The 27862-nt window shown below is 55.8% G+C and overlaps 1 protein-coding gene across 1 annotated transcript; it reads left to right on the top strand.

The window, feature by feature from the left end:
• The first annotated feature begins 11071 nt into the window (after positions 1 to 11071).
• On the top strand, positions 11072 to 24016 carry Tbx3 (T-box transcription factor 3). The gene is made up of 7 exons (XM_042671638.1): positions 11072 to 11487; positions 13201 to 13468; positions 14830 to 14976; positions 16804 to 16880; positions 18001 to 18158; positions 19521 to 20212; positions 21841 to 24016. Exons 1-7 carry the CDS (start codon positions 11090 to 11092, stop codon positions 22306 to 22308), a joined length of 2208 nt encoding a protein of 735 aa, XP_042527572.1. The 5' UTR covers positions 11072 to 11089; the 3' UTR covers positions 22309 to 24016.
• The last annotated feature ends 3846 nt before the right edge of the window (positions 24017 to 27862 follow it).

Below are 27862 nucleotides of genomic sequence, written 5' to 3'. Positions count from 1 at the left end.
ACTTAGGGTACCATTCAGCAGGTCTGTCCCCGGCCAAGCCACAGCCTGGCACAGGGTAGGAGGGTCCCAGAGGGCCACCGAGCACCAGCTAAGTGTCTCCCAGTACCGTCTAACAGGGAGGGCACCTGTTCCACGGAGGTGTGGGCCCAGCCTCTCCAAGGGAGCTGAAGGTCCCCAGGTGGGCAGTAGTTGCCCACCGTCCTCTGCCTGTGGGAACGCCTCCATCTGCTGCTCCTCCTCACCCTCTTCCCTGCTCGGGTTCACCTAGCGTTCAAGTCTCCCCTTTTATTTATGCATAACATGTGCATTGGGCTGGAAAGGTTGAAAAGGAGGGAGAAGGATCTCCGGGCAGCACCACTGCCACGGAGACTCCCAGTGCCAGTACGCAGTGGCACGGGAGCCTCAGCTCCCACTGGGGCCACCGGCAGCTAGCTGTGCCACAGACAAGTCAAGCCTAGGTGCCCCCCCCCCCCCCCCCCGCCCCAACCGCGTGCTGGGAAGTGAAGGTTGCTTTCTCCAGGCCCTGAGTAGCTGTCAGTCCCTCTAATAATCTGTCTCCAAGCGGCAGCTTTAGTTTTACACGGAATCCTGAGTACCGAGAGAACAAATCATTCTGCATACACCCGAAATATTATCGCTAATTTTTTGGAAAAGTGCCTGTGTATACACATATTACATATATTATTGAGCGGGTTCGTGGAAGGCTTAAATCTATCTCACAAGGATGGGGAGGGGGGCTGAGGGAACAGAGTCTCCAATTCCCTGGTAATTTGTAACAGACAAGCTTTATTGCTCCAAGAGAAAAGGAGTAAGTTCGTAGCTACAAAACAAATTTAACTCTGTCTGTATTGATCAAATAGGAGTCTCCCCCTCCCGGGGGTGGGGGTGGGACAGCGTTTAATCTGTGATTTCATCTCCTAGTCAGAGCTACTTGGAATACCTCTTCGGCACCCATGAATAATAGTTCTTAGAAACACATCTGCATATCCACCCGCATTGAAATAATGCCGGATCATCATCTTCAAGTTGTGCTCACACCCAACTCGGTGCTGTCTCCAGACCTTAGAACGTTCTGGAAGGGTCCTGTGGTTCTGCTCTCCTCACCTAAGCCGGGCTGCCCTCTCCTCCAGATTTTGATCAGAAACTTTATACTCCCAACTCCAGGTTCCTTGTTACATGTTCTTTAACATAGCACACACTACATACTTGCATCTCCTTTCAGAAAAGTCAAAACCTACGATCCAAAATCCTTCCAGTGACTCCAGTGAGTCTCAAGGGTCTAGGTGGAGAGGAGGAAGCAAGAAGTCAGCCTGAGCCCTTCTTCTCCGCATTCATTCAGGGGCATTTAAAAATAAACCAAAAACCAGAATACAGCCTGCTATGTTCACTTGCTAATAGGAAAATCCTGTCTCGTCCATCCTCAGAAGGACTTTAGTCCCCGGGAAGGGGGAGATGGAGGGGAGGGAAGATCAAGTCGCTTATGGAATGAGACTCCCCCCCCCAAAAAAAAACCCAACCCCCCAACCCCCCACCCCACCCCACGGAGTATTATTTACACCTGCAAACTCTGCATGGCTGAATTCGGCCCCAATTGGCTTCATTGTAAATCTTTCCCGCATGCCCCCAACTCCGGGACGGGGAGGCGAGGCGCGCGTCTGGGTTTAATCATGCGACCCGGCACCCCAGCAGGGCCCAGGCTGCAAACGGAGAACCCCCGGGTCCCCCCCCCCAGCCCCGCTACCCGGCCGTGATTAGAGCGGCCGCCCCCACCCCCAGACCCGTCACCCCACACTCCCCCAAACCAGGCCGGCCCGCGCGCCCCCGAAGGGGACGTGGGGAAGGGGCGCCCACACCAGCGGCCCAGGACACCCCGAGTCCCCCTCCCTCCCGGCTGTCGGCTCCCAGGACGCACAGCCGAGCGGCGGGGACGGGCGGGCCCCGCTCTGCACCCCCCATCCCCGTGCTCCCCGAACCCCGATTTGTGTTGCTTTTTGCCTCTCCTTGGCGCCGACTCGGAGGTCGTTTCTCTTTTTCCATTCCGGGTGCGCACGTCTCCCCGGCACCCCAATCCTGATTTGTTCTTTGCCGGCGACGGTGGCGCGCGAAGTTGGGGTGTAGGGGAGACGAATGGGACTCGGGGCGCGCTTCTAGCTGAGCCTCCGCAATCTTGGGGGCCGGGGGCAGGGCTTCCCGGGCCGGGTCCCCGCGCCCCTCTCTCCTCCCGGGTGCGGAGCGCCGCCTCGCCCGCCCGCCTCGCTGCCCGGTGCCCCGGTTACCTGCCTGCGCTTCGCGGGGTTCCGGGGGGGCCCCCCTTGGGTCGCCCTGGCGGTCCTGTACGAGATGTGGGGCTCGATCCAAGCCCCGTCCCCACTCCGCCCTCGGCTGCCGACGCGACCCCAGGCGACGCGCGTCTTTTCGGGGTTCGGCGCTCGGCGAGGCCTTGGATCCGCACCGAGCGCGTCCAGCTTCCGTATTTGGAACCGGGGTAAGGGGTGGGGGTGGGGGTGAGGCAGTCCTCCCTGGCGGGAGAGGGCGGAAACGATCGCCTAAAGTTATGGGGGGGAGTCCTGGGGTGTCCCCGATTTTCCCGGGACTTTTCTGGGAGCCCCGAAGTTCCTTTCCCAACGGAGCGGAGGAGAGGGTGCTGCGGGGGAGCCCAGGGCCGAGGCTGGGGGTTCCCCGAGGCCGCTCAGGCCTACTCTGAGTTGAAATGAATCCCAGGCCTGATCACCCCACAAAACAAACACACACACAAACAACTTTCAGGAGAAAAGCTCTCCGAGTCTCTCTCTCTCTCATAGAAAAAGTTTGGGTTTTTTTTTTTTTTTTAAGTATAAAAAGAGACTCCTCAAAACTCCCTGCCTTCCACCTTCAAAGCTGAGACTTAGAAGGACTCGGGGCCAGTTCTTCACCTCAGCCCCTCTGAGTTCTGATCACTGAGCCGTTCCCTACCACTGCAGACAGTTAAAACATGCCGGATTTGCTGTGTTTTATGGCAAGGGGTGGGGGGGTGGGGGGTTGAAATAAAACCACACTATTGAGTTCTCTTGGGGCTTGGGAAAGGCCTTGTTCCACGCCCCAAAGGCAGCCACACCCCTGCCCAGGTATCTGGGTGAGCACAGGTGGTGGGGGTGGAGAATTGGATCTTTTGCCTCCAAGTTTGTAGGAAGCGAGTTCGGCCGGAGTTTTGCCTGGCGGGGGAACAGCTTACAAGTGACAGGCCGGGCCTTGGAGTCAGGACCTCTCCTGGGACTGCGGAAAGGAGAGAATGAACCGCACCCAAGAGTTGGAAGATTTGATCTTCCCAACACCTCTCCAGTTCCCATTGTCCCACTTTAAGGGGTGCGCACCCCTGTGCCCCCAATTCCTTGGATCACCTGCATCTCTTCCGGGCTTCACTGGGGCTCAACACGATCCCTCCTGACGATCTTCCTGCCCTAACTAGTTTTGAGGGAATATCCAAAGAGACCGTCAGAGGACGAGAGGATGGGCTGGCAAAGTAGCCGGGAGGATGTTCCAAGAAGGAGATGGAAGGGGGAGGGGGAAACCACCAAGACAACTCCTGCCCACCCCCACCCCTACTTGTGTCCTGCCTTTGCGTCCTGGCTGGAGACCCAGGAAGGACCAAACACCATGACCCCCCCCCCCCCCAGGCTGCCTCGGTACCGCTGAAATCCAGTATGAGAAACAGTAAGTGGATATCGCGCTCAAATGGAAGAAACGTGTCCTCGGCTCTGTGGGGACAGTTAGTTCAGCAGATGCGAAGGGGCCATCTTTCTTTGGCCTGTCAGTCCTCCTGACAGTAGTGGCCAGTGAATTTGCCATGGCCTCTCACTTACAGACCTCCTGTCCCCCGCCCCCGACCCTACTTGCTTCTGTGGTGGGGGGAGGAAGAGACCCTAATAGTGCCTGCAACCCTGGACCCTAACATCAGTCCCCCCTCATAGTAGGATCACATGACAGCAAACCAGCACACACACACACACACACACACACACACAGATCTCTGAAGTTGAAGTTGTAGATTGGCTTGTAATTAGGAAACTATAATTAGCTCCTTTTGAGAGAGGGGGGGGAGAGAGCGAGCCTTCACCAATATATCAAAAGCACTAGGTTCCCCAGACACAGATAACTTCTTCTTCGTACACCCTCCCTTTTCCTTCTAACTTACCTAAATCACTGAGTACGAATTTGCCATTTGGTAGAGTGATCAACTTTGATGAAAGGTAGGTGTTTGTAAGCATCATGAGGAAAATGGTAACTTTTCCCTTTTGCCTGGCTCCAAAACGTATTTACATTGAAAGGAGGTGAGACAAACAGGGATTAAGTGCATAAGCAAAGTAAGCTCCCTGAACAGTGCAAGGAACTGGCGCCTTCTGAGTTTCTGTACTAAAAATATGACTTCCCAGAATCTTCTCTCCCACACACGCATATTTCAGGCTCTCACACTGAATTGCCCTGATCAATAATGTAGAAGAACGTCAGGGGACAGAGAAATGTGCGTTACAGGAAAGCTGTCGTGTCCCAGCAAGGCAGGAACTGGGCTTTGGAGCCTGGCAAGCAGCCCCTCACTCTGGGCCCTTCCCCCCCTCCCAAAAAAAGGAAAGTTGTGGTGTGGTGGTGGGATCCAGCACCTTGGGACCAGGAACAGGTACCAACTCAGGAAAAAGGGAACTGTGGAAAAGCCGAAAGGAGAAGGCAAAACTTCCAATCTAGACAAATGGGCCAAACCATTGTCCACCTTGTCAACACCCTTATCTCTCCCCAGCCCCTCGAGGGAGGGGAAGGTATTTGTTTGAGCCTCCACCAGAAGTACCTTCAGTCAATCAAGGTTACGGGGGGGGGGGGGGGGGGGGGGGATAAAAATGAAGGAGAAAATGAGATTGGGGGGGGAAGGGGACCTAAGTGCCAAGTTGGAAATTCACAACCAAGGCAGCCAGAGGTTAAGGTGTGTGTGTGTGTGTGTGTGTGTGTGTGTGTGTGTGTGTGTGTGTGTTGGGGGGGGGGGGAGAGTACAGACAGAAAAGGAGAACCCAAAACTGAAGAGATGGGGGGGGGGTGATATAAGAGGGAAGATCACACCTCCACATTCCAATGACTCTCAAATGGAGAGGAATAGAAAGATCCAGAAAGGGGAGGAGAAGTGCAGACAGACAAAAGGTGGCCCAGGAAAGGTCAGGAAGCTAGCCCCAGTGTGATCAGAGAGAACAAAGCTCCCGGAGAACATTTTGGGAAGAGAACCCATGAATTCAAGGCTCTAGAGTGAAGAACAATTCCCTCCCAGGTCTGCAGAAGTTCACCCTGCCTTCAGAACTACATGGTGGGGTGTGTTTGTGTGTGTGTGTTGGGGGGGGGGAATAAATCAGAATTGGGGTGTTAGGGCTTGAGTGGACATGGGGATATAGAAGGGAGCAAAAACCCCCAATCAGAGGAAATCAGAGGTCCAAAGAGAAAGCTATTCTGCTGGGATCCTTGCTAGCTTGCTTGTAGATTCCTCTGTGGGAAAACAGCCACGGAGAAGCTCCAAATCCCCGTCGTCAACTTCGGATCCAAAGTCCCCCCCCCCCCCAATTAAATGGGCTGGGAGGGTGGTCACTTCTACGCCTGAGAGACTGGTATCCCAGGTGAAGTTTACATATCCAGCCTTCCTCCCCAAACTTCTTAATTAGGCCTACGACCCCCGGCCTCCCCAGCGCTGATGCCCTCTGTCAACAGAACTCCCTATTTAGTGACAGACACCTCAGGCTGGAAAATGAGCTCCCCAGCAAAGGGGAGGTGCCGGTGGTGAAAGGGGAAGGGGAGGGGGCCAAGCAAGCGTGTAATGGTTCAGCAGCAGACCTCACACACACAGGCCAAAGAGAGTATCTGCAGCAGAGTTGCCAACGTAAACCACCCGCCTACCCCACCATCCTTTCCCCCTTCCCCCCTTCTCTCTCCTCTTTTCCTTTCCTTTTCTTTCTTTCTTTTTTCTTTGTAAATGTCAGATAAACACTACTGGGTCACTAAGGGGTCGGCGAGTTCTGTCTCCCCGAAGAGTTGGGGGCTCGGAGGGCAGACTTTGCCCTCGGGAAAATGGGTCCCCGGCATTTCTCGGCGAGGATGGGGCTTTCTCTGCGGGCTTGGTGGCGGTCGGGGCTGATGAACGCAATTCGTTTTGCTGTTGATCATTTTTTTGGTCCTTCTCCTAGGAGAGTTTTATTTTGAGGGATGTGGAAGACAGCTTAAAATTTTTATCTTAATTTGAGGCCTAATTCCTCCCCTCTCCCCCTTGAGCTGCTGTCGATCTTTCCCAAGGCTTTCCTCCTTCCTTCCAACCCCGTCTCCTTGGGGATTCTGGAAGGGACAGGCGCCTTTGACATCTCCAAAAGTGTCTTTTGTGTGCCTGACAGAGAGAGAAGGGGGGGGGCATAGAGACAGGAAGAAGAGAAAGTAGCAGAGAGAGAGGAAGAAGAGAAGAAAGAGAGCGGAGAGACAGGCACACAGACAGACGAAGAGAGAGAGAAAGAAAGAGAGAGTATGTCGGTGGAGCTGCCTACAAAAAAATTAAGCCGTCCGCTCGGAGCCAGCCCCGGGAGCCTGCAGCGGGGCGGTGGGCGCGCGCCGGCCTCCTGGAGGGGCCAGGCCTGGCACAAGTCTGCCCCTGGCGCTGGCCAATGTTTAACCCGAAGGCAGTGGCCACCAGGCCGCTTTTGTTTGTTCGCAAATTAATCACGCGGCGCACGGCCGGCGCCAGAGTGGGTTTATCACCCACCAGGAGGGGGGCGCGGCCGGCACGCCGGGACCAGGAGGAGTTCGCACCTTCCTGCTTTTGATCCCAGAATTATGGTGGCCTCCCGGAATAATATGAGCCTCCCGGGGCCCAGTGTGGGAGGTCAGTCATAATTGGCGGAAGTTTGAAGACCATTAGCAAGATGTCGACATTTTCGATTCAGAACCCCCGCAAACGCTCTCTCCTCGTCCCCCCCTCCCAACCTCCCTCCCTGGCACGCTGCTGGTGCAGCAGGAGAGGGGGGGGGGAGACAGGAGAGGCACGGCCAGAGTGACCCCAGGGTTAAGAGCTGCAGAAAGAAGCAGGCAACGGGAGAGGAATTAGAGACCAGCCTCAAGAGTTGCAGATCGGGGCGATGCACCCTGGATGGAGTCTCCAGCGAGACAAGATCCGCACAAGCCACATCATCAAACTTCCCCCCCTCTTTTGTCCCCCCCCTTCCATTTTCAGAGCAGATGGGAGGCCAGAATGTTGGGGGGGGGAGCTGATACAAATGTCTCAGTCCCTGGCTTGTGGATTGTCCCCCCCTTCTTCGGGGTACCGCGTGGGAGAGGAGGGGGTTAATGGCCTCGCAGTGGCAGAATTATTATTATTATTATTATTATTGCTTGATCTCAACGTGGCCAGGCATAGACTGGCCGGCCAGCAAGCGCAGATAAAACCAGATCGCCAGGATTTGGGGCAGCCAAGCTGGCGCAGCCAAGCGCCCCCACCCCAAGCTCCTGCAGCGAGCACGGTGGGGGAGGGGGTGCTTCTGGCCTTCCAGACACCCAGGGGACCCCTCAGTGACCTCTGGAGAGTCTGTGCACCGATGGGGGGTGGGGGAAGGTCTGGCGTCTTCCATCCCTTCCTGGGCCAGCGCGCAGAGAACGCTGGAAGGAGAGCGGGAGCTGTGTGCCAACAACTCTGGGCACCGGCTCTTTCTTTTGCGCTCTCTCTTTTTCTTCTTCGCCACCGGCAGAGAGGCCCGAGGAGTCAGGGGGTGAGGTGGGGGCGCCAGACCAGACCCAGGTTTTACAGAAAGCTTCCCCGTCTCCCTTCGGTGACTTCAGGGAAATCTCTGGGCTCTGGCGCCAAGCGCTCTGAACCATGTGCGTCAATCATACGAAGCTGGAAACAAACTCTTGTCCCTTCAAAAGTTCTTCCTCCTGTCTCGGGGCGTTTGTACGCACACTGGCACCACACACACACACACCCCAGCTGCTCCTTTGCCTGGTAGGTTGGGGGTTAGGGAGGGAGGGCACATAGGCAAAAGGTTGGCTTAGGAGAGACCTGTGCTGATCCGGTTTAGTCCACACACACGCACCCCTGAAGGAAGGCTGTTTCTTAATTCCCTGGGCCCTGTACCCCCCCTCTCTCCAGTGACTTTAACATCCAAAGGTCTCTTGCTAACCCCCCACCCCCAAATAAAGAAGTAATGGTCTCTACGCTTTCCTCTCATCTAAACCAGGACGGGCCTGCTTGGCCAAAGGGAGCCACAGCCACCGTCTTGGCAGTTTGGCGACAGGTCTGACCCGTGAGGATGCTAGGCCTGTTCCCCCTCTGCCCTATCCCCACCCGGGCCAGGCCTGGAACCAGCCTCCTCCAGCCCTCGGAGGTAGTTGGGGGGGGGGCGCTTCACGGTTTGTTTTACAAATCTGCCTCCTGACTGGTGAACGGAGAAGTCCCTGGGTGGAGAAAGGGCTGAGGCATCCAGAGATGAAGCGCGATCGATGCCCGGAGCAGATCCCAGGCTAGCGGGGCGCCCCCTGCCCGGCCCCTGGCAGCGAGACCGGCTCCCCCGCCCCTGCCCGGCCCCGCAGCTCCGCGCTCCGCCGACCCCCGAAGCACCGAGGGCAGCGGCTGGGAAAACAACAGACCCACAACTTCACGCATTGCGGAACGGTCTTGGTTCACAGCCCCCATTTTCCTCCACACACCCACTCACATCCGGGCGTAATACCCGGAGCCCGCATCCGAATGCAAAACCTGGGCTCCCAGGGCTGATAAATACATTTCAAAAGGAAAGGGAAGCGTCCCGCGTCCGTCTCTCCCGGGGAGCCGCGCACGGAGCGGGGATTACGAGCGGCGGAGGCGTTTGCGTGTACGTGTCTTTGGGGCGCGGGGACGCACTGAGGTCGCGGGTGAGGGGCGCCTGGGTCTCTCTGCACATGGCCGAGAGGAGGGGGGCACGGTGGGGAGCGCACCGCACCCCCTCGTTCCTGCGTGAAGACCTGGCTTCAGCCGGGAGCTCGTGTCCCGGCGAGCCTAGATAATAATCATCAGTCAGATCGGCGGGGTGACCCGCGCCGATCGGGACACCCGAGCTCGGGGATGGGGTGGGGAGGCTCCGCTCCACGTGGGGGGCTGCAGAGCCGCCTAGCCCGGGAGCTCCGGCGCGCAACCCCGGCTTTTGTGGCACCGAGGAGCGAGCGATCGAATGGGCTCAGCCGCCCGCCTGACCCGCCCGAGGAAGCCGGGGGAGGAGATCGGGCTGCTGGGATTCGAGGAGAAGCCGCGGAGGAGCCAGAGACGCGAGCGCACGAGAGGCGAGCGCCCCTGCCCGGCGCCGTGGCGCGCTCTCCGCCGCGTCGCTAGCTGGAGCCGGGGCTGGCAGGCAGGCAGGCAGGCAGGCAGGCAGGCAGGCAGGCAGGCTCGCGCCCTCCCTCCCCCTTCTCCTCGCAGGCCCGGCCTCCAGCCTCGATCGGGGCGGGGGAGAGGAGGGAGTGGAGAGAAGGAGGGAGGAGGGAGGGGGGGCTGGGCTTGGAAAGCCGAGGCGTTTCAGACTTGAGCTGAGCAAACCCGGGAGTTGGAGCGATCTCGGGGATCAGCCACCTAGAGGCGGCTCCGGTGCGCGCGCGCTCCCCAGCGGCGCCCGCCCCCGGGGTCGTGTTGACATCTCCGCCGGACCGGCAGTAGTAGACGCGGCAGCGGCGACGTTACAGTTTCCGACACCTTCTTTTTATAACTCAGCTCTATTCCCCCAGCACTCGACCTGTGAAAACCACGCCTATGCGGCCACACAATTGGTCCGAAAGCGTCAAAGAACCAATCAAGAAGCCTGGGGCTCCCCGCAGCCCTCAGTGCAGCCCGACCTTCTAGAGCCGGCGAGCAGACGCCCCGCGAGTCCTGGAGGCCGAGGAGGGTGGCGCGGAGCTCCCCGCTCGCCCGCTCGCTCCCTCCCTCTCTTCGCTGACGCTGTCTCTCTCTCTCTGTCTCTCTCTCCTTTCCATTTTACCCTCTCCGATTCCTCCTTGGGCCGCCCCCCACCCCACGCCCTGCGCGCCTCGGATGCAGATTTAGGAAGCGACTTGGCTCACGTTTTTGGAGAGAGAAGAGTCTTCCCCCCCCCCCCTTCCACCTCCAGCCCCCGTCTGAAGATCCAGCTGGATTCGGATCGAAACCCGGACACTCACCGGAGCTCCCAAAGCCGGAGGAGGAGGAGGAGGAGGAGGAGGAGGAGAGGAGGACGAGCGGAAGCCAGGCTGTAGTTCAAGTTTTCACAGAGCTGGTGCAAAGGGCTTCAATCAGTTCCCCCCCCCCTCCCTCCCTCTCTCTCTCCTTTCTCTCTCTTCGTTTTCCAAAGGAGAGACATTTTTTTTTCCGCTCTCCGGCTGCCGGTTCAAGCCGAGTCCTCAGCGCCAACTGCAGACGCCTCGGGCGAGAAAGGGAGAGGAAGAGAGCGATCTCCCCGCGGGCGGAGGGGAAGAAGAACCGCGAGAGGACGGTTTAAAAACAACCACCACCACCAAACCAAAACAAAACCGCCGCCCGCCGCCGCAGCCTCGCCGGAGCGGCGATCCGCCTCTGCAGCCGGGATCCTGGGGCCCGGGGCGCGACCCCGGGGACGCGCCGGGCTGGAGTGTGCTGTTCCGAGCCGTGCGCCCGGGCGCTCGGGCGGCGCTGGGGGACCCCGCGGCTCGCGCCTCCCGCGTCGGAGACCCACTTCCCGGAGCGGCTTTGTCAAGACACCGGGGAACCAGCACCGCGGCTCCTGAGCTGTCGCCGTGACTTCTGGAGAAGGAACGCAAGCCGGCGGCAGGCAGGCGCCCCGCGACCCCCCTCCGCGCCCCCCCAAAGGAGAGAGACGCTTCGCCCCCTCTCCCTTTGAAGTGCTTTCGTTGTGATTTATTCCTCCTCCTCCTCCTCTTTTTTTTTTTTTTTGGTTTTGTGTTGTTGTTTTAAAGTATGTGCTGCTGTTGAATAAAAACCACACCACTCACAACAACAAAAGGCAAAAAGCCCGGCGGCAGCTGCGGACTCGGCTTCCCGTCCCCCCCACTCCTTACCCCTGCCCGGCCGACCCCCCACCCTCACCCCCCAAGCCCCGGCCTGGAGTGGATGAGTCTCTCCATGAGAGATCCGGTCATTCCTGGGACAAGCATGGCCTACCATCCGTTCCTACCTCACCGGGCGCCGGACTTCGCCATGAGCGCGGTGCTGGGTCACCAGCCGCCCTTCTTCCCCGCGCTCACGCTGCCTCCCAATGGCGCCGCCGCCGCCGCCGCGCTCTCGCTGCCCGGCGCCCTGGCCAAGCCCATTATGGATCAGTTGGTGGGGGCGGCCGAGACCGGCCTCCCCTTCTCGTCCCTGGGGCCGCAGGCACACCTCAGGCCTCTGAAGAGCATGGAGCCCGAGGAAGAGGTGGAGGACGACCCCAAGGTGCATCTGGAGGCCAAAGAACTTTGGGATCAGTTCCACAAGCGGGGTACAGAGATGGTCATCACCAAGTCGGGAAGGTGAGTGAGGGGCACGGGGAGATGGGGGGGGAGGAGCTGGGGATCCTCCCCAAGCTAGCTGAGGATTCCTTCCCCCCTTCCTTTAACCTCTGTCTTTATCTCTCTCTTCCCAGAATGGTTGCTTTGCCTGTTAGTACGGCTTAGACGAACACTTAAAAAGTTTACCCTCCGCAAAATGAACACAGGGAATGCCTGGCCCTGCCCTAGTGTTGGGACATTTTAGCGGACCTGGGCATTGGGGTTCACCCATGGGATACATGGGGGGCTCTTCCAGAGAGCCAGCCCCGTCCCCGCTCCCCATGGCTGGAGAAAGGCACCCTCTTTTGCAGGCAGCTTGCTCTCAGATCTTTCCCCGGACACTGTCTGGCTTGAGCTTTGGCGAGTTTGTACCTGGTTTATTTTGTACTCCCAGGGAGAAACTTAAAAGGACATTCCTTTGTGCTTAGCCCCCCTGGACCTGACCCTATCCCCCCCCCCCCCATTTCTCTTCTTCAGCCTGGCCTCTGGGTGGGAAGGGGGCCTTGAGCCTGGCTGCCAGGGTCACTCAATGGAAGGGTGATTTGGTTTGTTTGGTTACTAGCACCCTTCCTCAACTGTCTGTGTGTGACCCCCCCCCATTCCCCCACCCAGGGGGGAGTCCAGCGGGGAATTTTTGAATAATTAAGATTACGTTTGCCAAGGAGCCTGAAGGATGTGTTCCTGTCTCCCGTTCTTGTGCCTGCGAATATTAGAATTCGTATTTTTACGTAATGCCTGGTAGAGACCAGCTTGGAAGGGAGGCCTCCAGGCTCATCCGTTTTGAAATCACTGATTTCTTTTTCATTAAAAAAAGGGGGGAGCACTGAAGTTCCCCCCCCCCAAGGTATTACGTTGGAAGGATACAAAATACAATCCCGCTTCTTAAATATCCCCAGCTTTGTGTCTCCTTCCGACCAAAAACGAGGCCAAAGTTGGACAGAAAGTTCTGCAACCCACAAGATGCTTGGAGCCGGCTTTCCCCGAGGAAGTGCTTCCTTTTAAGTCACAAGTACTAAATGCCAGCACTTGAGTGAAATTAAACAGAGTTTGGGGGCAGGAGATCTTGCCGTCTCTGATCTAAGGAATGGGGGAATGTGGCTAAGAACTCCGCCGGTGGGTGTGTGGGTCATCAGGCCTCCAGATCTGCTGGGCATCTGTAAAACACAGCCCCAGCATCTGTCCAAAGCCTGGTTACAACCCCTCGGCAGGGAGGGATTGTCACAGGCTATTTATTCCCTTGATACATTTAACATTTTCATAAAAATAGCGGCTGGAAAATTCTACCATGCTTTGCTAGAATCCCAGCTCCCAGAAAAAGACAGGCAACTTTTTTTTTTTTCCCCCTCAGCACAGAGGTTACACAGGGAGAAAGTTGAGAAGAAAACAACAACAAACAACACTTTAAACCATGGAGAGAAATAGAACATGATCCATTTGTTTTGGATCTTGGGGTATCGGTATTGTAAAAAGAAACTGAGCCTGTTTGATCATTCAGTGAGCAGGAAAACAAGTTTACACTTAGCTGCCCTACTGGAAATATGTATCTATACAAATTCAGTCAGTCATGAGAGAAAGTTGAAAACTTTGTTTCAGTGTTCGAGGAGAGCAAGATCCCCACAATTCTCAGCCCATGTATAGTGGGTTTTTTTTTCTCTCTCTCTCCTCTTATTAATATTATTTTTTTTCCTATTGTAGGCGAATGTTTCCTCCATTTAAAGTGCGGTGCTCAGGCCTGGATAAAAAGGCCAAATATATTTTGTTAATGGATATCATAGCTGCTGATGACTGTCGATATAAATTCCATAATTCTCGGTGGATGGTGGCCGGTAAGGCTGACCCAGAGATGCCAAAACGAATGTACATTCACCCCGACAGCCCCGCTACCGGGGAACAATGGATGTCTAAAGTGGTCACCTTCCATAAGCTGAAACTCACCAACAACATTTCCGACAAACACGGATTTGTAAGTTGCATTGCTCTTTTTTTTTTCTCTTAAGTAAAATTCTGTTTTTCTCAATTCCCCCTCCCCCTTCCCCTTCCCCAAAGGCAGCTGCCCCTTTATTCCTTATAAATCCCGTGTCTCTCGGTTCTGACTTCTCTTCGAGAGCAAGCTGGTCGGATCTGTGCTAGCGAGAGAGCTCGAGAAGGGTTTATTATGTGTTTCTCTCTGGTTCGTGGAAGGCCTCGCGTTCTAAAAGAGAGTGAGGTTCAGAAAACTTTTAAACTCCTGTACTGTAAGCCAGGTCACGTTCTTGAGTTGATGCTGGATCTAGAATTGAAGTTTAGAAAAAGAACTGAAAGTTTTTTTAAGGGGGGGGGTCAGTCGCCAAGCGATGTGTTTGGAAAAGATTTCACTTTAAAAAAAAGAAAAGGAAAAGAAATCTGCTCTTTTGAAACCTGCCGGGCTAATTCATGGGAGAGAGCTTTTTTAAAAGTTTGCGAGCTTTGACCCCGTTGGCTTAAAAGGGTGTGAACGCGTGTGGGAAATTTTTATTTTCTTTTATGAAAAGACAATTGGGCATAGGTCAAAGTCAGGTTTATTAGAAACGAGGCTCAGAGAGCTTCAGGCGTGAGGAATGAGTGCATGCATGGGGTTCAGTGAGAGGGTACTTAGAATTTTCTAGAAGGCTTGGGGGATTGCATGTAGAAGTCAGATGTGGGGGGGGGGAGGGGAGGCAGGAGACCTTTGCCCTTTTCCGCTACCCCTCTCCGACATTTCAATAAAATAAACAAAGTGATAATCGAGGAATAAGCTGGAAGATTAGGTCCAGGAAGACAGGAATGGTGCGGAAATATCTTCAGTGGGCCGGAATTGCATTTGAAGCCCCTGATTTGATTAGGACATAAATATTTCTCTCCAGAGTTCAGACCTCCCAGGGCTTTAAGTGGATTGAGCTCGTCAATTAGCGGACGCTGAAAGTACTGAATCATTTTGTAAATTAAAATGCATGTTTTTTCTCTCTGTCTTTGAAGACTTTGGCCTTCCCAAGCAGATCAGGCATCCTAACGGGGGGGGGGGGAGGGGGGGGGTTGTATGTCGTTTGGGGACTCAGGTAGGCTAGGGTTCAAGGTAGATGGCTAGAGTGAGGCAAGGGAAGCCTTGGTGGAAATTCGGGAGCCATCTAGATTGTTCTGAAGATAACAACTTCAGAGTGAAATCTACCTAAGGAAGTGAGCTAGGTCCCCAGCCCTGGTACCCGGTGGTGGGGGGTGGGGGGGTGGGGGTAGGAAATGTCATCCTGTCACCTTGTTTGTCCTGCTAATTTCTTTCTTTAAAAAGATCTTTTGTTTGTTTTAATGTACCTCTCTCTCCCGTGTCTGCAGACCATCTTGAACTCCATGCATAAGTACCAACCCCGCTTTCACATTGTCCGAGCCAATGACATTTTGAAGCTGCCTTATAGTACATTTCGGACTTACTTGTTCCCAGAAACCGAATTCATCGCTGTAACTGCTTACCAGAATGATAAGGTAACCCAAAGGGCCTTTAAAAAAAAAAAGGAAAAATAAAAGGATGCTATCTTTTTTTTCCTGCCCTTTAAGTTTCTGAAGAACGTTAAAAGGTATTTTACATGTGAGTCTTGAGCCATTGTGTGGACAGTTATGTTAACCCAGCCTCTCCTTGGAGGGCAGAGGGGCAAAAATAAAAAACTTACAGTCAGCTACAAACTCCAGCTCTGAACCCAATGCAGAATCTGCCCAGGCGAAGCTGACTTTGCCAGCTAGAAACTCTCTCACTATTGTCACCCATCTCCACCACCTCCCCTCTGGCCTCCCTTCCCTGGTGGAGGGGGTCGGGGTGGGGGGCTTTGTCTGGTGGATTTCAGTGTTCATCCTCCTCTTCAAGAAGGAGGGTCCAACAACAACAAAAAAGGTTTGAAATGAGCCAGCTAAAATGTTAAGGCAAAAGCCACTTGGGATTCTGAGAGAGGGAGGATCTTGGTGGAACTCAGGTTGGGGGTTTTCCCCCCTCTAGCCTGAGTAGCTGGTCTGGTTTTTATTACCTTTTATGCTGCTGTGTTTTTTATGGTGTGTGTGTGTGAGAGACAGAGAGAGGGGACCGCCTCATCACTGTTTGAGGTCTTTACCTGGAGGTAGCCAAAGTTGCCACCTCATTGGAAAAATCCTGCCTTGGGCCTGTAGCTGAAGATTGTGTCCTCCCTCCCTCCCCCCTCCCCAAGGGGGGGGGGAAGGCAGGGCTTAGAACCTGCAGGTCTGCTGACCCAGAGCTACTGGGAACAGCACAAGAGGCACAGAGAAAATGGCCTTTAGGGTGTGACTCACCAGAGCCCAGCTTGGCAGCTGGGGCTGGGAGGGGGGTGGGGATAGGCTCAAGCACTGCACCCCAGAACCCCAGCTCACCTGAGTTCTGGACCTTAGGGGGACAATCCAGGCCCCCTAGCCCCACCCCTGCATTTGGAACTCACTGTCTTCACTGCCTGGGGTCCCTGGATGTGTAACAAGGTGGCCTTCATGGAGGTGCTGCCAAGATGTCACCCTGTCCTTTGCAATCTACCTGCAGTCACTTCTTACAAAAACAAACAGCCCCCTCTGCCATCTCTGAGGAGCAGATAGAGCAACTGTTCCCTAAACAGAGAATTTGGGAGACTGCAGGCTCTGATGGCCCTGCGTGGTGTGTAAGGTGCCTCCCTGACCCCCAGCCTCCTGGGAGAGTTGTATTTGCTGAGTGGGTTCACGTAATAGTACAGTGTTTTTAATCAGACCAGGAGGCCTGACAGTGGCAGAGTGTAGAAATGAGCACCAAGGCTAGTCAAGGCCATTCTGTTCTTTAAAACCTGTAAGCTTCTGCATTGTAATTCCCTAAGCTACTACCACTCCCCAGCCAAAGGGGGGAAAAAAGATTCTAACTCATTCTAGCACCAGGGTAGAGAAAAACTATCAATCATCTTATTAGATTCTCAGACAAGGTTGGTTGTGTGTGTGTGTGTGTGTGTGTGTGTGTGTGTGTGTGTGTGTGTGTGTGTGTGTGTGTAGTAGTGGATGAGTGTACCTTAACATCTTTGATGATTAATTACCTTGTGTTTCAAAAAATACCCAAATGGAAGCATACTCTTTATTGCCAGCGTGTCTGTCCTGACAACTTTAGGGGGAGGGTTCTTTCTCTGAGCTCAAGCTAATTCGCTACCCACAGAAAAACTTCCCTTTAGGTAATTTCAGCCTGAAGCCTATGTGGAACAGGCACACCTTGTTAGCTTCTTCTGTTTCCAGTGAGACACCCTGAGAACATTCTAGAAAGAAAAGCCAATGTCTCTCTCTGTCTTGTGTCTTCTCCTCTAGATAACCCAGTTAAAAATAGACAACAACCCTTTCGCAAAAGGTTTTCGGGACACTGGAAATGGCAGGAGAGAGAAAAGGTGAGTCAGAATCTCTGTTTTCTTCTTGTGTTAGTTACCAAAAATGGCTTTTTCTGTGAGTTTTACTTTCTAGTGTTAAAAGTGAGGTAGGAAACATGAATGCTGAGAAAATTCCCTGGGAAATCACTTCATTCCCCCCCCCCCCCCCCCCATTCCATACTCACCAGTAGCGTGGTCAGTACTTATTCTACCTTTAAAACAATTGTCACTGAGAGAAAATCATCATGGCTAACAGGTTACTTCTCATTTATTGCTAATTAATTGCTAATGAGTTGAAGTTCATCATGGGCAGGTCCCAGGAAAAGACCAAACCAATCACCAATTGCTTTTTGGGATTTTTTTTTTTTTTTTTTTTGCCATTTTGTCTTCCAAATTCCATCAGAGCTGGCTTAACTCTTGAGTTAATGTTTCCTTCCTTCCTTCCTTCCTTCCTTCCTTCCTTCCTTCCTTCCTTCCTTCCTTCCTTCTTTCCCAGCAGACAGTCAGTCTATATGAGAGAGGCCACCCTCCCACCACTGGTTTTTCAAACCATTCTCTATAATCCAGAAAAACCCCCCATTTTTAATGCATCCCCTTGGATTCAAAAATAACAATTTCTAACATCTACATAAATTTGAACTCCAATTAATATGTTGGTGAAGCAATTACAGTGTAGTGTACAGTGAAGTAACCACTTCCTGCCCATCTGAGCCACCATCCTGGAGTTGGGGAGAGGAGGCTGAGGACAGACAGTCTCTCTTGGTCCCTTTGGTCTCTGGGGCCACCAATGTAGTTGTCCCTGGCCTTGCCCCAGCTTTCACCTGTTTTTAAACAAGATTTTACAGGGTAAGCAAATGCCAAATAGAGCCCTCCTCTCTCCCTCCCTCCTTAACTACCCCTGGGGCTAGCACTCTGGAGAGGGCAGGCTTAGAGGGGCTCTAGAACAATGCTGGGGTCTGTAGAGTGGCTGCCCTGGGCCCAGCTGATGGCAGCGTTCCTGTGATCTCTGAGAGGCAGGAAGACAGGCCGGCCGGCAGGGTGAGGTGTGTTGGATGTTTAAAAGCTGGGGAAAGCCCAGAGGGGAAATGGGTAAGTTTCACTGGGTAATGTTGGGGTGGTGTGCGGGCATCCTTTTCTGCAGGAAACAGCTCACCCTGCAATCCATGCGGGTGTTTGATGAGAGACAGAAAAAGGATACAGGGACCTCAGACGAGTCTTCTAGCGAGCAGGCCGCCTTCAGTTGCTTTGCTCAGGCCTCCTCCCCGGCTGTTTCCACCGTGGGGACCTCAAACCTCAAAGGTAAGTCTGGCCACCCCGGGGGGTGCTGGGAGGAGGCCCCCCCCCCTGGTCCTTCTCCTGTCTGAAGTTCCCTGGGCAGGGCCAACCAGATTAACCCTTTAGAAGCCCATGGACCCCTGCCAGGGTCTATGAACAGGAGCCAGGTGTGTCTTCCTCTTTCCCAGAAATCCGCACTTGGCTGGGGAAGGAGGTGATGCTGTGTTTGTCTATTAGGTCTTGATGAGGGAGGGCAGTTTTTTGGAAGGTTCTGGAAGCTGCTCTTCCAGTCAAGACAGCATCTGACTGTTGGCTGACCACCTACCTTGAAGTGTAGGTTAAAACTGTGTCAGGTTGGGAATGGGGAAACTTCCTCTGCCACTCAGGCCTAGGGAATGAACGCCCCAGGAAGTGACAGCTAGAAAGCTAGCAGTTCACCTGGGCAAGACCTGGGCAGGAGGTGGGGGGGGAGGGGCCGTGGATCCTGCTTGGGTGGGGGTGGGGAGATAGAGCTTCCCTTTGTTTTCTGCATTTAAAAAGAGCAAGCACACCCTCTCTGAGTGTAATCAAAGAGAGTTCCTTTACTGTCTTAAGCTTTCTGGTAGGACTGACAACCCACTGAAGGTGTAGTTGTGGAAGCCGGGAAGAAAAAGAGGGAAAAAGAGGGGTAGTTACTGCTCCCGTGTGTGTGTTGGTGCACGGAGGGACACCCCCGTCCACCCATCCATCTCTGCCGGGGCTGAGGCTTTGGGGAGTGTGTATTGATTGGGGTGAGGGTTGTTGGTGTCTGCCCTAAGCAATTCACCGGGCAGACAGGATTCTTTGCAAACCAGTCCCCACGGGGTCGGGGCCAAAAGGGCTGACCTTGATCAGTGGGGTTGAACAAAAGGCTGGGCAGGTAATTGGAATGGTGATGAAGCCAGTGACTTTTAGAGTAACTTCGTTTTCCTTCCAAAAAGAAGTTCATTTGCACACGAGGTGGAGATGTGCAGGGTTTGGCCTCCCCCACAGGAGAGCTCTGCGTGACTCCCTTAAATTAAAACACAAAAAACCCGTCATTATAATGAGAAGAGGTGACTTGTCCAGACTTCCAGCGTCTGCCTGGTGGGACACCTCGGTTGATTCTTACTGTGGAAGCCTGGAGAAGTCTCTCTCCAAACCCTTCTGTTGCAAATGATGAGAGAAAGAGAGAGAAAATCTCTAGGGGGGGGGGGGGGTGCTGGGAGAAGATTCCAGGGACTTGCCCAGGGTCACCCAGCCAGTGAAAAAGGCCCAACCCAAACCCCACCCAGCGTTGCGGTGGGGCTGCGGGGGGCGCGCGCAGGGACCGTCCTGGAGCTAACGCCCGCCGTGTTGTGGTCCTTGTCGCTGCCCCGCTCCGGGTAGATCTGTGTGCCAGCGAGGCCGAGAGCGACGCGGAGGCCGACAGCAAGGAGGACCCGGGTCCCGAGGCCTGCGACTCGGCGCGCATCTCCACCACCACGGCCGAGGAGCCCGGCGGCCGGGACAAGGGCAGCCCCGCGCCCAGGGCGCCGCCGCAGCATCACCTCGCGGCCGGGCCCCGGGACGGCGGGCGTCCCGACAAAGCGTCGCCCGATTCCCGCCACAGCCCGGCCACCATCTCGTCCAGCACCCGCGGCCCGGGCCCGGAGGAGCGGCGGAGCCCGGGCGCGGCGGCCGCAGCGGCGGTGGCGGCCGCCCGGGCGGAGGAGGCGCGCGCGCTGCCCGGCAAGGACGCCTTCGCGCCGCTCTCGGTGCAGACGGACGCGGCCGCCACCGCGCACCTGGCCCAGGGGCCCCTGCCCGGCCTCGGCTTCGCCCCGGGCCTGGCCGGCCAGCAGTTCTTCAACGGGCACCCCCTCTTCCTGCACCCCGGCCAGTTCGCCATGGGGAGCGCCTTCTCCAGCATGGCGGCGGCGGGCATGGGGCCCCTGCTGGCCACCGTGTCCGGGGCGTCCACCGGGGTCTCCGGGCTGGATTCCACCGCCATGGCCTCGGCCGCCGCCGCCCAGGGACTGTCGGGAGCGTCGGCCGCCACCCTGCCCTTCCACCTGCAGCAGCACGTCCTGGCCTCGCAGGTACTGCCCGCCCTCCTCTCCCCCTGTCCACCTCCGCGCCTCCGTCCAGCAGCCTTAACTCACCGTGTGGCAGAGCGCCATTAGGTTTATGGACCCGCTACGCGGCCCAGGACTTCATTAGGTCATCATGACTTTTTCACCCCCTCCATTCCCTCCCCCTGCAAACCCCAGCCCCCCTTTAGACATGCCCCCCGCCAGGCAGCGGCAGTGCCGGCTGGGTTGTGTTCCCACTCACTGGACCCCATTCTCCTTCTGGGCACTCTGACACCTCTGTTGTTCAGCCCGGTGGGGAAGAGGTCCAGAGACACCGTCTCGGAGTGAACTTGTCTGAGGTCACACAGCTCGGTTGGTTGGCTCGTGATGGAGCTGGGGCTCTGATACCCCGGGTTGGGAAGGTGTCTTTCTGGCCCTTTTGACTTTTTTGGAGCTGCCAGTTTTGCCTCGGTGTCTCCTGGCCAGAGCTCTCTCCACCCTCTGGAGGAATTGGAGCCAAAGGGAAACTGAGGTCTGGGGAAATAGGAGAGGGGGAGGGGAATGGCTTGCTAAGGGGAAGATCCCCCTTCTACAGTCTTTCCTTCTCATTCCAAGTCCCTCTCCCTCCACCGCCACCCCCAAGCCGCCCGGCCCAGCTCACAAAGAGTTAATGGCCTAGGGCACATGTGGGAATATCAGAGAGACTAAAGCAGGCCTGTGTGTGGCTCAGACAGCTGTGTGGGACGCCGCATGGCTGGGGGGGGGGGGGAGGGAGGCTCTGAACTCCACGGAAAGGGTCTCGGGTTTTCTGGCCTGTTGTTTTGTCTGAGCAGATTCGTCTCCCCACTCTTGGGCCGAGAGGGCAGATTGAGTTCTCCTGTTGGGGGTGGGGTGGGGGAGGGGAAGGCTGAGGGAAACCTTGGTGTCTGCTCTGGTTTAACCTCTCCTTCCCTGCTTTGGGGTGGGATGGGGGAGCAGCAGCAGCAGGTGGTACGGGAGGGGGAGGGGGGGAGGGGGTGGCTGCAATGGTACCTCTTAGGGCTGAGGCAGATCTGGCTGAGATCTGTTTCTGCCACTTAGTCCCTGTGGGCACTTCTGGGCCACTGAAGCCTTGCCTGAGTTTCTCACCTGGGAGGGTAATGCCATTTTACCATTTCCCTCCAATTACCTTCCCACCTCCCTGTCCCTCCCCCCCCTTCCCCACAAGACTTACGTTTTGACAAAGCATGTTGTGTGGTTCTCCTAGGCTGTCTGGGGTGGGGGGTGGGGAAGGGGGAGACCCCCTTGAACAGGTGCAGCTGCCAGTAAGGGAAACTTCTGGCACTTTTGAGAACCTGGCAGAAGGGGTAATTGTATTACAAGCATCAGCTCATTTAATATTGACCCAGCCCCCAATCAGTATATATGGATTGCTTGTGGTTTCTCTGGTTTATCATATTTAGGGAGCTGTGGCCCTGGGTGACACAGTTGAGTTGAAACTACACACACACACACACACACACACACACACTCAGCGCCTTGCCCCCAGGTAGCTAGCAGGGAAGAAACCCTGAAGCTTGGCCCCTGTCCATCCAGCTTGGAGGGGGGGGGGCTGCTTGTTTGCTCCCTTGTATGTGTGCTCACTCTTGTATGTGGCTTCTGTCTTCCATTCCCAGGGTCTGGCCATGTCGCCTTTCGGAAGCCTCTTCCCCTACCCTTACACCTACATGGCTGCGGCCGCAGCAGCCTCCTCCGCTGCGGCCTCCAGCTCCGTCCACCGCCACCCGTTCCTCAACCTGAACACCATGCGCCCGCGCCTACGCTACAGCCCCTACTCCATCCCCGTGCCCGTCCCGGACAGCGGCAGCCTGCTGACCACCGCGCTGCCCTCCATGGTGCCCGCCGCGGCCACAGGACCCCTGGATGCCAAAGCCACCGCGCTGGCCACCAGCCCGGCCTCGGTGGCCGTGGACTCCGGCTCTGAACTGAACAGCCGCTCCTCCACGCTCTCCTCCAGCTCGGTGGCCTTGTCACCCAAACTCTGCTCCGAGAAGGAGGCGGCCACCAGCGAACTACAGAGTATCCAGCGGTTGGTGAGCGGCTTAGAGGCTAAGCCGGACCGGTCCCGCAGTGCATCCCCTTAACCTCTTCCCGCCACCCCCCACCCCGGGAAAGTCTCTTCATTCCAGTTCTGGTCAAGTCTTCAGTGCACTTTGTTGGATGTAAAAATAACAGCACCCCCCCCCTCTGGAGGTGCAGCCTGGCCTGGCCTGTCTGGGGGTGACCCTTTCCTTTGCAGTGGTATCTAAGAAGCCTGGACTCTCGTGGAGAGGTTGTACCCAGAAACCAGTCACCTTGACGTGGTTTTGTCTATCTGGGGTTCAGAGATGGCTGTTGTTTGGAGCTGATTGGGGCTGGAGGTAAAGGAACTCCCGCAGAGGCTGGTCAGCAAGCTGAGGTTAAGAAGAACCAAGGTAGCAGGGCCCACCGGGAGAGAGAGGGCTTGAAAGGCATGTATATATCTCTCTCTGTGTGGGTTTCTATAAATATATATATTTTTTCCCTTCGCAGTGTCAAGTGGAAACAAATAAAAAATGTGTTTTTAAAAACAGGAGAAAGAAGGGAGGGGGACAAAATGAATTAACACGCTTCTGTGTGTGGAGATTGGAAAACTTTACAGTGACTTGTATGTCGGATCTCAATAAATTCCCCCGGAAGCCATTGCTTGGGAAGGCAAATCCTCGTGATTCTTGTTTAGCCGATATTAAGGAAATCTGTGTCATTTTAAATACGATTCTTGTGATGTTTTAAGAGCTGATATTAGGTCTTCTTGCATGTGTTTCACCGTCATATATATTCGTGGTTTTTATTTTGGACGCCTGCTTTTAGACAAAGCAAATCACCCCCCTCCACCCTCCCACTCCCTCAATCCTGACTTCCCCCAGCCCTTAACTCACAGCTGGATTTAACCCAGGGAAGAGATGGGGGGGGGGGGGGAGGCTGGAAAGGGGGAGAAGAAAGCTGAATTTATTTTAGCTAAGCTCTGTGGCAGTTCATTCTCTCTCCTTCCCATATATGCAATAACAAGGTTTTAAGAAATAATAAAAAAAGAAGCGAGACTATTAGACAAAGTATTTATGTAATTATTTGATAACTTGTAAATAGGTAGACTATGAATGCTCGGGAAGAAAAATTAAAACTTTTAATTTATTGACATTGTACATAGTTTCTGTGTAAATAGATCGCAACTGTCCTGTGTTTATCCTTCTCTTTTAGTTGGTTTTATTTCTAGGTCACCCAGAGTGCAGTTTCACAGTAGAAAACATTTTCCCCAAGTGCTGTCTACAGAATTCTGTTTTCCCTTGTTGGTTTTCTTTTCTTTTTTTTTTTTTTCCTCCCTGGTATTCGAGAGTTGGGAGAGGAGGGGAGTACTAGTACCTCTTTTATTTAGCCAACAGGAGTTGCCGGATTTCGTTTTCAATTTCTTAAAACCCGAAATCCCCCAGTGTGTCTGGGGGATTGCTGAGGGGTGTGGGTAGGGAGTCGTGCAGGGGCTGCGGCTTGACTTATTAATTTTGCTTTCATATTTGTGTTTGCTAGTCTCTGACTTCCTTCAAAGTGGAATTTACTACTGTGGCTAATCTTGATGGCATTTTGAGTTTTGGTACCTAGCCGAGAGGAGAGAGAAAGGAGATTTCACAACTCCAGAAGTCAGGTGCTGAACGTTAAAAAAGGAAAAAAAAATCCATGAAGGTGTATTTTGTGTTATAGAGTTCTTTGGTTTTCTGTATCCCTCCCCCTCTCCCCGTCTTTAAAAACACTGAAATTTCAATAAATTTTTATTGAAATGTCTTTGGGCCTTGTGTGAAATACTTTCCTTGAGCTTTTTCCTCAGTGTGGAAAGGGAAAGAAGGCTGGGGGGGGTGTCTTCCCCCCCCCCATTCTCTTTTCCTTCACCTTTAAATAATTATGACTGCCCCCCCCCCAGCCAAAATGAGATGTCACTGAAATTACAAAGCTTTAAAAAAAAAAGTCCCTTAACTCTATAGGGACTCACCAGCTTGCATCTGAAAATAAGACTTGGGAAACGGAAGCAGCATGATTAAAGTGGTAAGGAACATTTGATCGCAGATACTTGGATTCTAATAGCCAGAGAAACTTGGCCCCCTGGCTTCTGTCAGCCTTCCCCTCCCCCATATACCCCCACCCCCCAAAAAAAAAACTTAAACCAAAAGAACTACGAAAAGAAAAAGGAAAGGTGGTGGGCTAGGAATGTTTTCCTTTCAATCCCGTCTGAGTTGTTTTGGGGTCTTGTTTTTCTTTAAACATTGATTTGTGGAATCCAAGTCCAAAAATCTCTGTGGGCACCCCGGAATCTGTCTGGCAGAGGAGGGGCTCAGTCAGGAAGCCCCCCATTCGGGGATGACACGAACAGACAAGGCCGAAGGCTTCCCCAGGCCCCAGATACCCAGGGCGCATAGCCCGGGCTGTGGATCTGGACCGGGCTGGGCAGGAAGCCCCAGCCAGGCAGGCAGGCTCCCCGGGGCACGGCGGGCACCGCACGGCCAGCTGTCCAGCTGTCCCGCACACCGAGCCAACGTGTCACACCAGGAGAGGCAGAGGATGGGGTGGCAGGTCTCAGGACCTCCAAAGGCAAAAGCACCCGGAGTTTGGGGGCAGGCCTGGGGGAGGGGGAAGAGGCCAGCACCCTCCCCCCAGGTCCCCCGCAGGCCAGGTCACGACGGGAGTGGGCCTTTTGAAGTTCCGTTTATCTTGGAATCAATTCGGTGAGATGGAGGAGATGGCCTGGGTGGCTGGCTGGGGCTCTCCATCCTTCCACCCTGGCCTTGGAGGTGTTGGGGGGGGGGGGAGGCAGAGGGGGAGGGAGGAGGGGGGAGTTCTGGGGACTCTGCCCTCCGTCCTCGGTCTCGTCCCCCCCCCCTCCCGGGGCCCGTGGCGCGCAGTCCCAGCCGGAGCCTGCCTGGCGGCCGACTCCCCACCCCCCACCTCTCACCCCGGAGCCCGCCAGCCGGGCCCCAAGTCCCTGTCACCTCCAGGCCTCTTGACCGGCCGGGAGGAGTTCCCCCCACCTCCACCCCCCCCCTACACGTCCCAGGAAGAGGGGACCTTTTGGGGACCATCTGGAGGAGGGCACGTGGGGCACCTCCAACGTCCTCTCCCGAGCCGTGGGGCGGGGAAGGGAAGGGAAGGACGATTCGAAGTGGAAGACCACTTGGTCTTCCCCACTGGGGAAGGGCTTGGTGGAGCTGGTAATGGGGGGGGGAGGAGGGGGTTAGATCTCCCCCAAGGCCCAGAGATTTCCAGGGCGCGCGTCCCGGCTGCGCGCTCCCAAATTGGGGAGCAAATGACTTTGGTCTCGAAGAGGAACGGGGTGTTGGGGGGGGTGGAGAGCTTTTCTGGTCTATTGATCGCCGTCGTGGTGACCTCCTCCCCCTCCCCTAGCACCCCCCCCCCCCGCCCCAGTGGGGACAGCGCGCCCACCTGGGGCCAGCCTCTGCCTCCTCTTCTATCTGTCTGTCTGTTTGTTTCTGATCGGCGATCTCCCGCGCGTCTCGCGGTGGACGGCGACGTTAATGAGTAACCGCGGCGGCGCGGGCGGCGGCGGGGCCGGGCGCGGGCGGCGGCGGGGCCGGGCGCGGGCGCCCCGCATCTCCGAGGTCTATTACTCACCTGGCGCCGGCGCAATCTCGCCGCGGGCTTTATGGTGGCGGCGGCGGACGCCGGGGCCACTCGGGGCCGGCGCCTCAACCTGCTTTGGTGGTGGTTCCCCCCCTTCCTTCTCTCTTCTTCTTCCTCCCCCGGGCTTCGAGTGCCACCTATCTGCCCGGCCCACCAGTGCGCGCCGGTGGCGGGCGGCCCCGGGCACCGGCCGGGACGATCCGCCGCGGGTCCCTGCCCGCCACCCACTCCCGCGCGCCCCCGGGATCGGACCGGGGTGGGGGGGATCCGTCACTGGGGGGGGGGGGTCACCCTCCGCCCTCTGACCTCTGGATTTCCAGGAAGAACTCCAGCGTGGACGCGGCTGGCGATTCCCCCTGATCGGTGTATTGTGTGTGTGCGTGGGGTGGGGGGACCCTGCCGGGGTGGAGGGGTCATCTGAGGCCGGGGGGAGGGAGGGAGCCGACGACCCCCCCCCCCAGGCCTCCACCTCCACCCCAGGTGGGCACTGCTTTGAAGCCGGTGGCTTCCTGAGACAAAGGCCACCTCCCCAGGAAGCCGCGGTCCCTCTGCCCGCCCCCCGTGTCCCCCGTGTCCCCCGCGGGGGTCAGCGGGGCTGGGAGAGTTGGTGATCTGTAGATTTAAGGTGACAAAGGCGGGTGCGGGCCAGAGCCCCCCCTCCCCTCCACCCCGGCCTGTCGGGAAGGTCGGCCCCAGGCCCGGCTGCGCCCTGGCGTCGGGGACCCGCGGAGGGGAGGGCGGGGGGCGCCGTTTGCTGCGCTTTGAGGCCGGGGAAGAGGCGTCCGGGTTCCTGCTGACCTCTCGGTGCTAATTGCTGGGGCCCGAAGGGCGCGCCCGGGCAGAGGCCGGGGTCACAACCCTGCGCTCCCCTCCCTCCCTCCCTCCCTCCTCTCGCCCTCCCTCCCTCCCTCTCGGGATTCTGGAGCCCCCTGAGGAGCCCGGGGCGTGCGCGACCCCAGGGCCGGCCTGGCCTGCGCCCACGCGGCTCCGCGTCCCCTCCGCGCCCGCCCCGGGCCCACGGCGGGTGCGTGGGGGGAAACGTTCCCGAATATCAACTTACAATTCCAGCCCTGGGTTCTGACCCTTTCCCCTAAAGCTAGCAGACAGACAGACAGACACAGACAGCCGCCCTCTGCGGTGCTTCCTATTCCCCACCCGTTCTGCTCTGTTGATCTCCAAACTGGACCTCACCAGGAACAGTCAGGAGAGTGGCTGCTGCGGAGGAGAGCCCAGAGCAGCGAATTTTCTGGGCCACGGCTCCATCGGGTCCCACCTGGGGGAGGGGGTGAGACTCAGGCCAGGACCTGCAGGTGTTAAAGGACCTGTGTATGTGTGTGTGTGTGTATGAGTGTGTGCATACACACGTGCGTGCATGCATGCCCCATCGGCAGGCGTCTCTTCCAATTTGGAGTGAGGAGCCCCGGCTGGAGACAGTTCCGGATGTAAATGCACTTGAGTTGTTTTATAATCAAGATGCGTATAATCAAGGAGTATACGTTGCAGATGTCGGCGTTCAAAGTGCACATCGCAACCATCATAAAAATAGCTGGCATCCGGGGCCTGTGCTGGTGCCAGGAGCTCCACCACGCACCCACAAAAGTGACCCCGGAAAAATTAACCCCCTAGGTGTGCTCCTCTTATTTATTTTTTTTAAAGCGCCGTTTTGTTTTGTTTTACCACAGAAGAAACCGAAGCACAAGATAGTTAAGTGATGCGAGATTACCCTGGGAGGAGGGCAGGTAAGGATTATGGAAAGAGAATTAACTGCCAACCCAGAGAGTTCTAGAATCCACTCTAAGCAGTCCCCTCTCATTCAGGTGGAGGTGTGTCTGTGTCCTGGATGTAGCGAAGGGGACTGCAGAGTGTTAGATTTCAGAGTAAGGGCTCCTGTGCTGGTTTTTCTTTTTCTTTTTTCTTACAATGCTCTTGAGGTTTGTGAATCTGTTGTGAAATACGAAAGCAGTCTTTACGTTGGCCTTCGGTTCTCTCTTCTGTATG

The sequence above is a fragment of the Dipodomys spectabilis genome, unplaced genomic scaffold (assembly GCF_019054845.1).
Source record: "Dipodomys spectabilis isolate Male_0828 unplaced genomic scaffold, ASM1905484v1 ptg000649l, whole genome shotgun sequence".
Classification (NCBI taxonomy): domain Eukaryota; kingdom Metazoa; phylum Chordata; class Mammalia; order Rodentia; family Heteromyidae; genus Dipodomys; species Dipodomys spectabilis.
The sequence above is the reverse complement of the archived record's forward strand: the minus strand, read 5'-3'. Positions and strand labels throughout refer to the sequence as shown.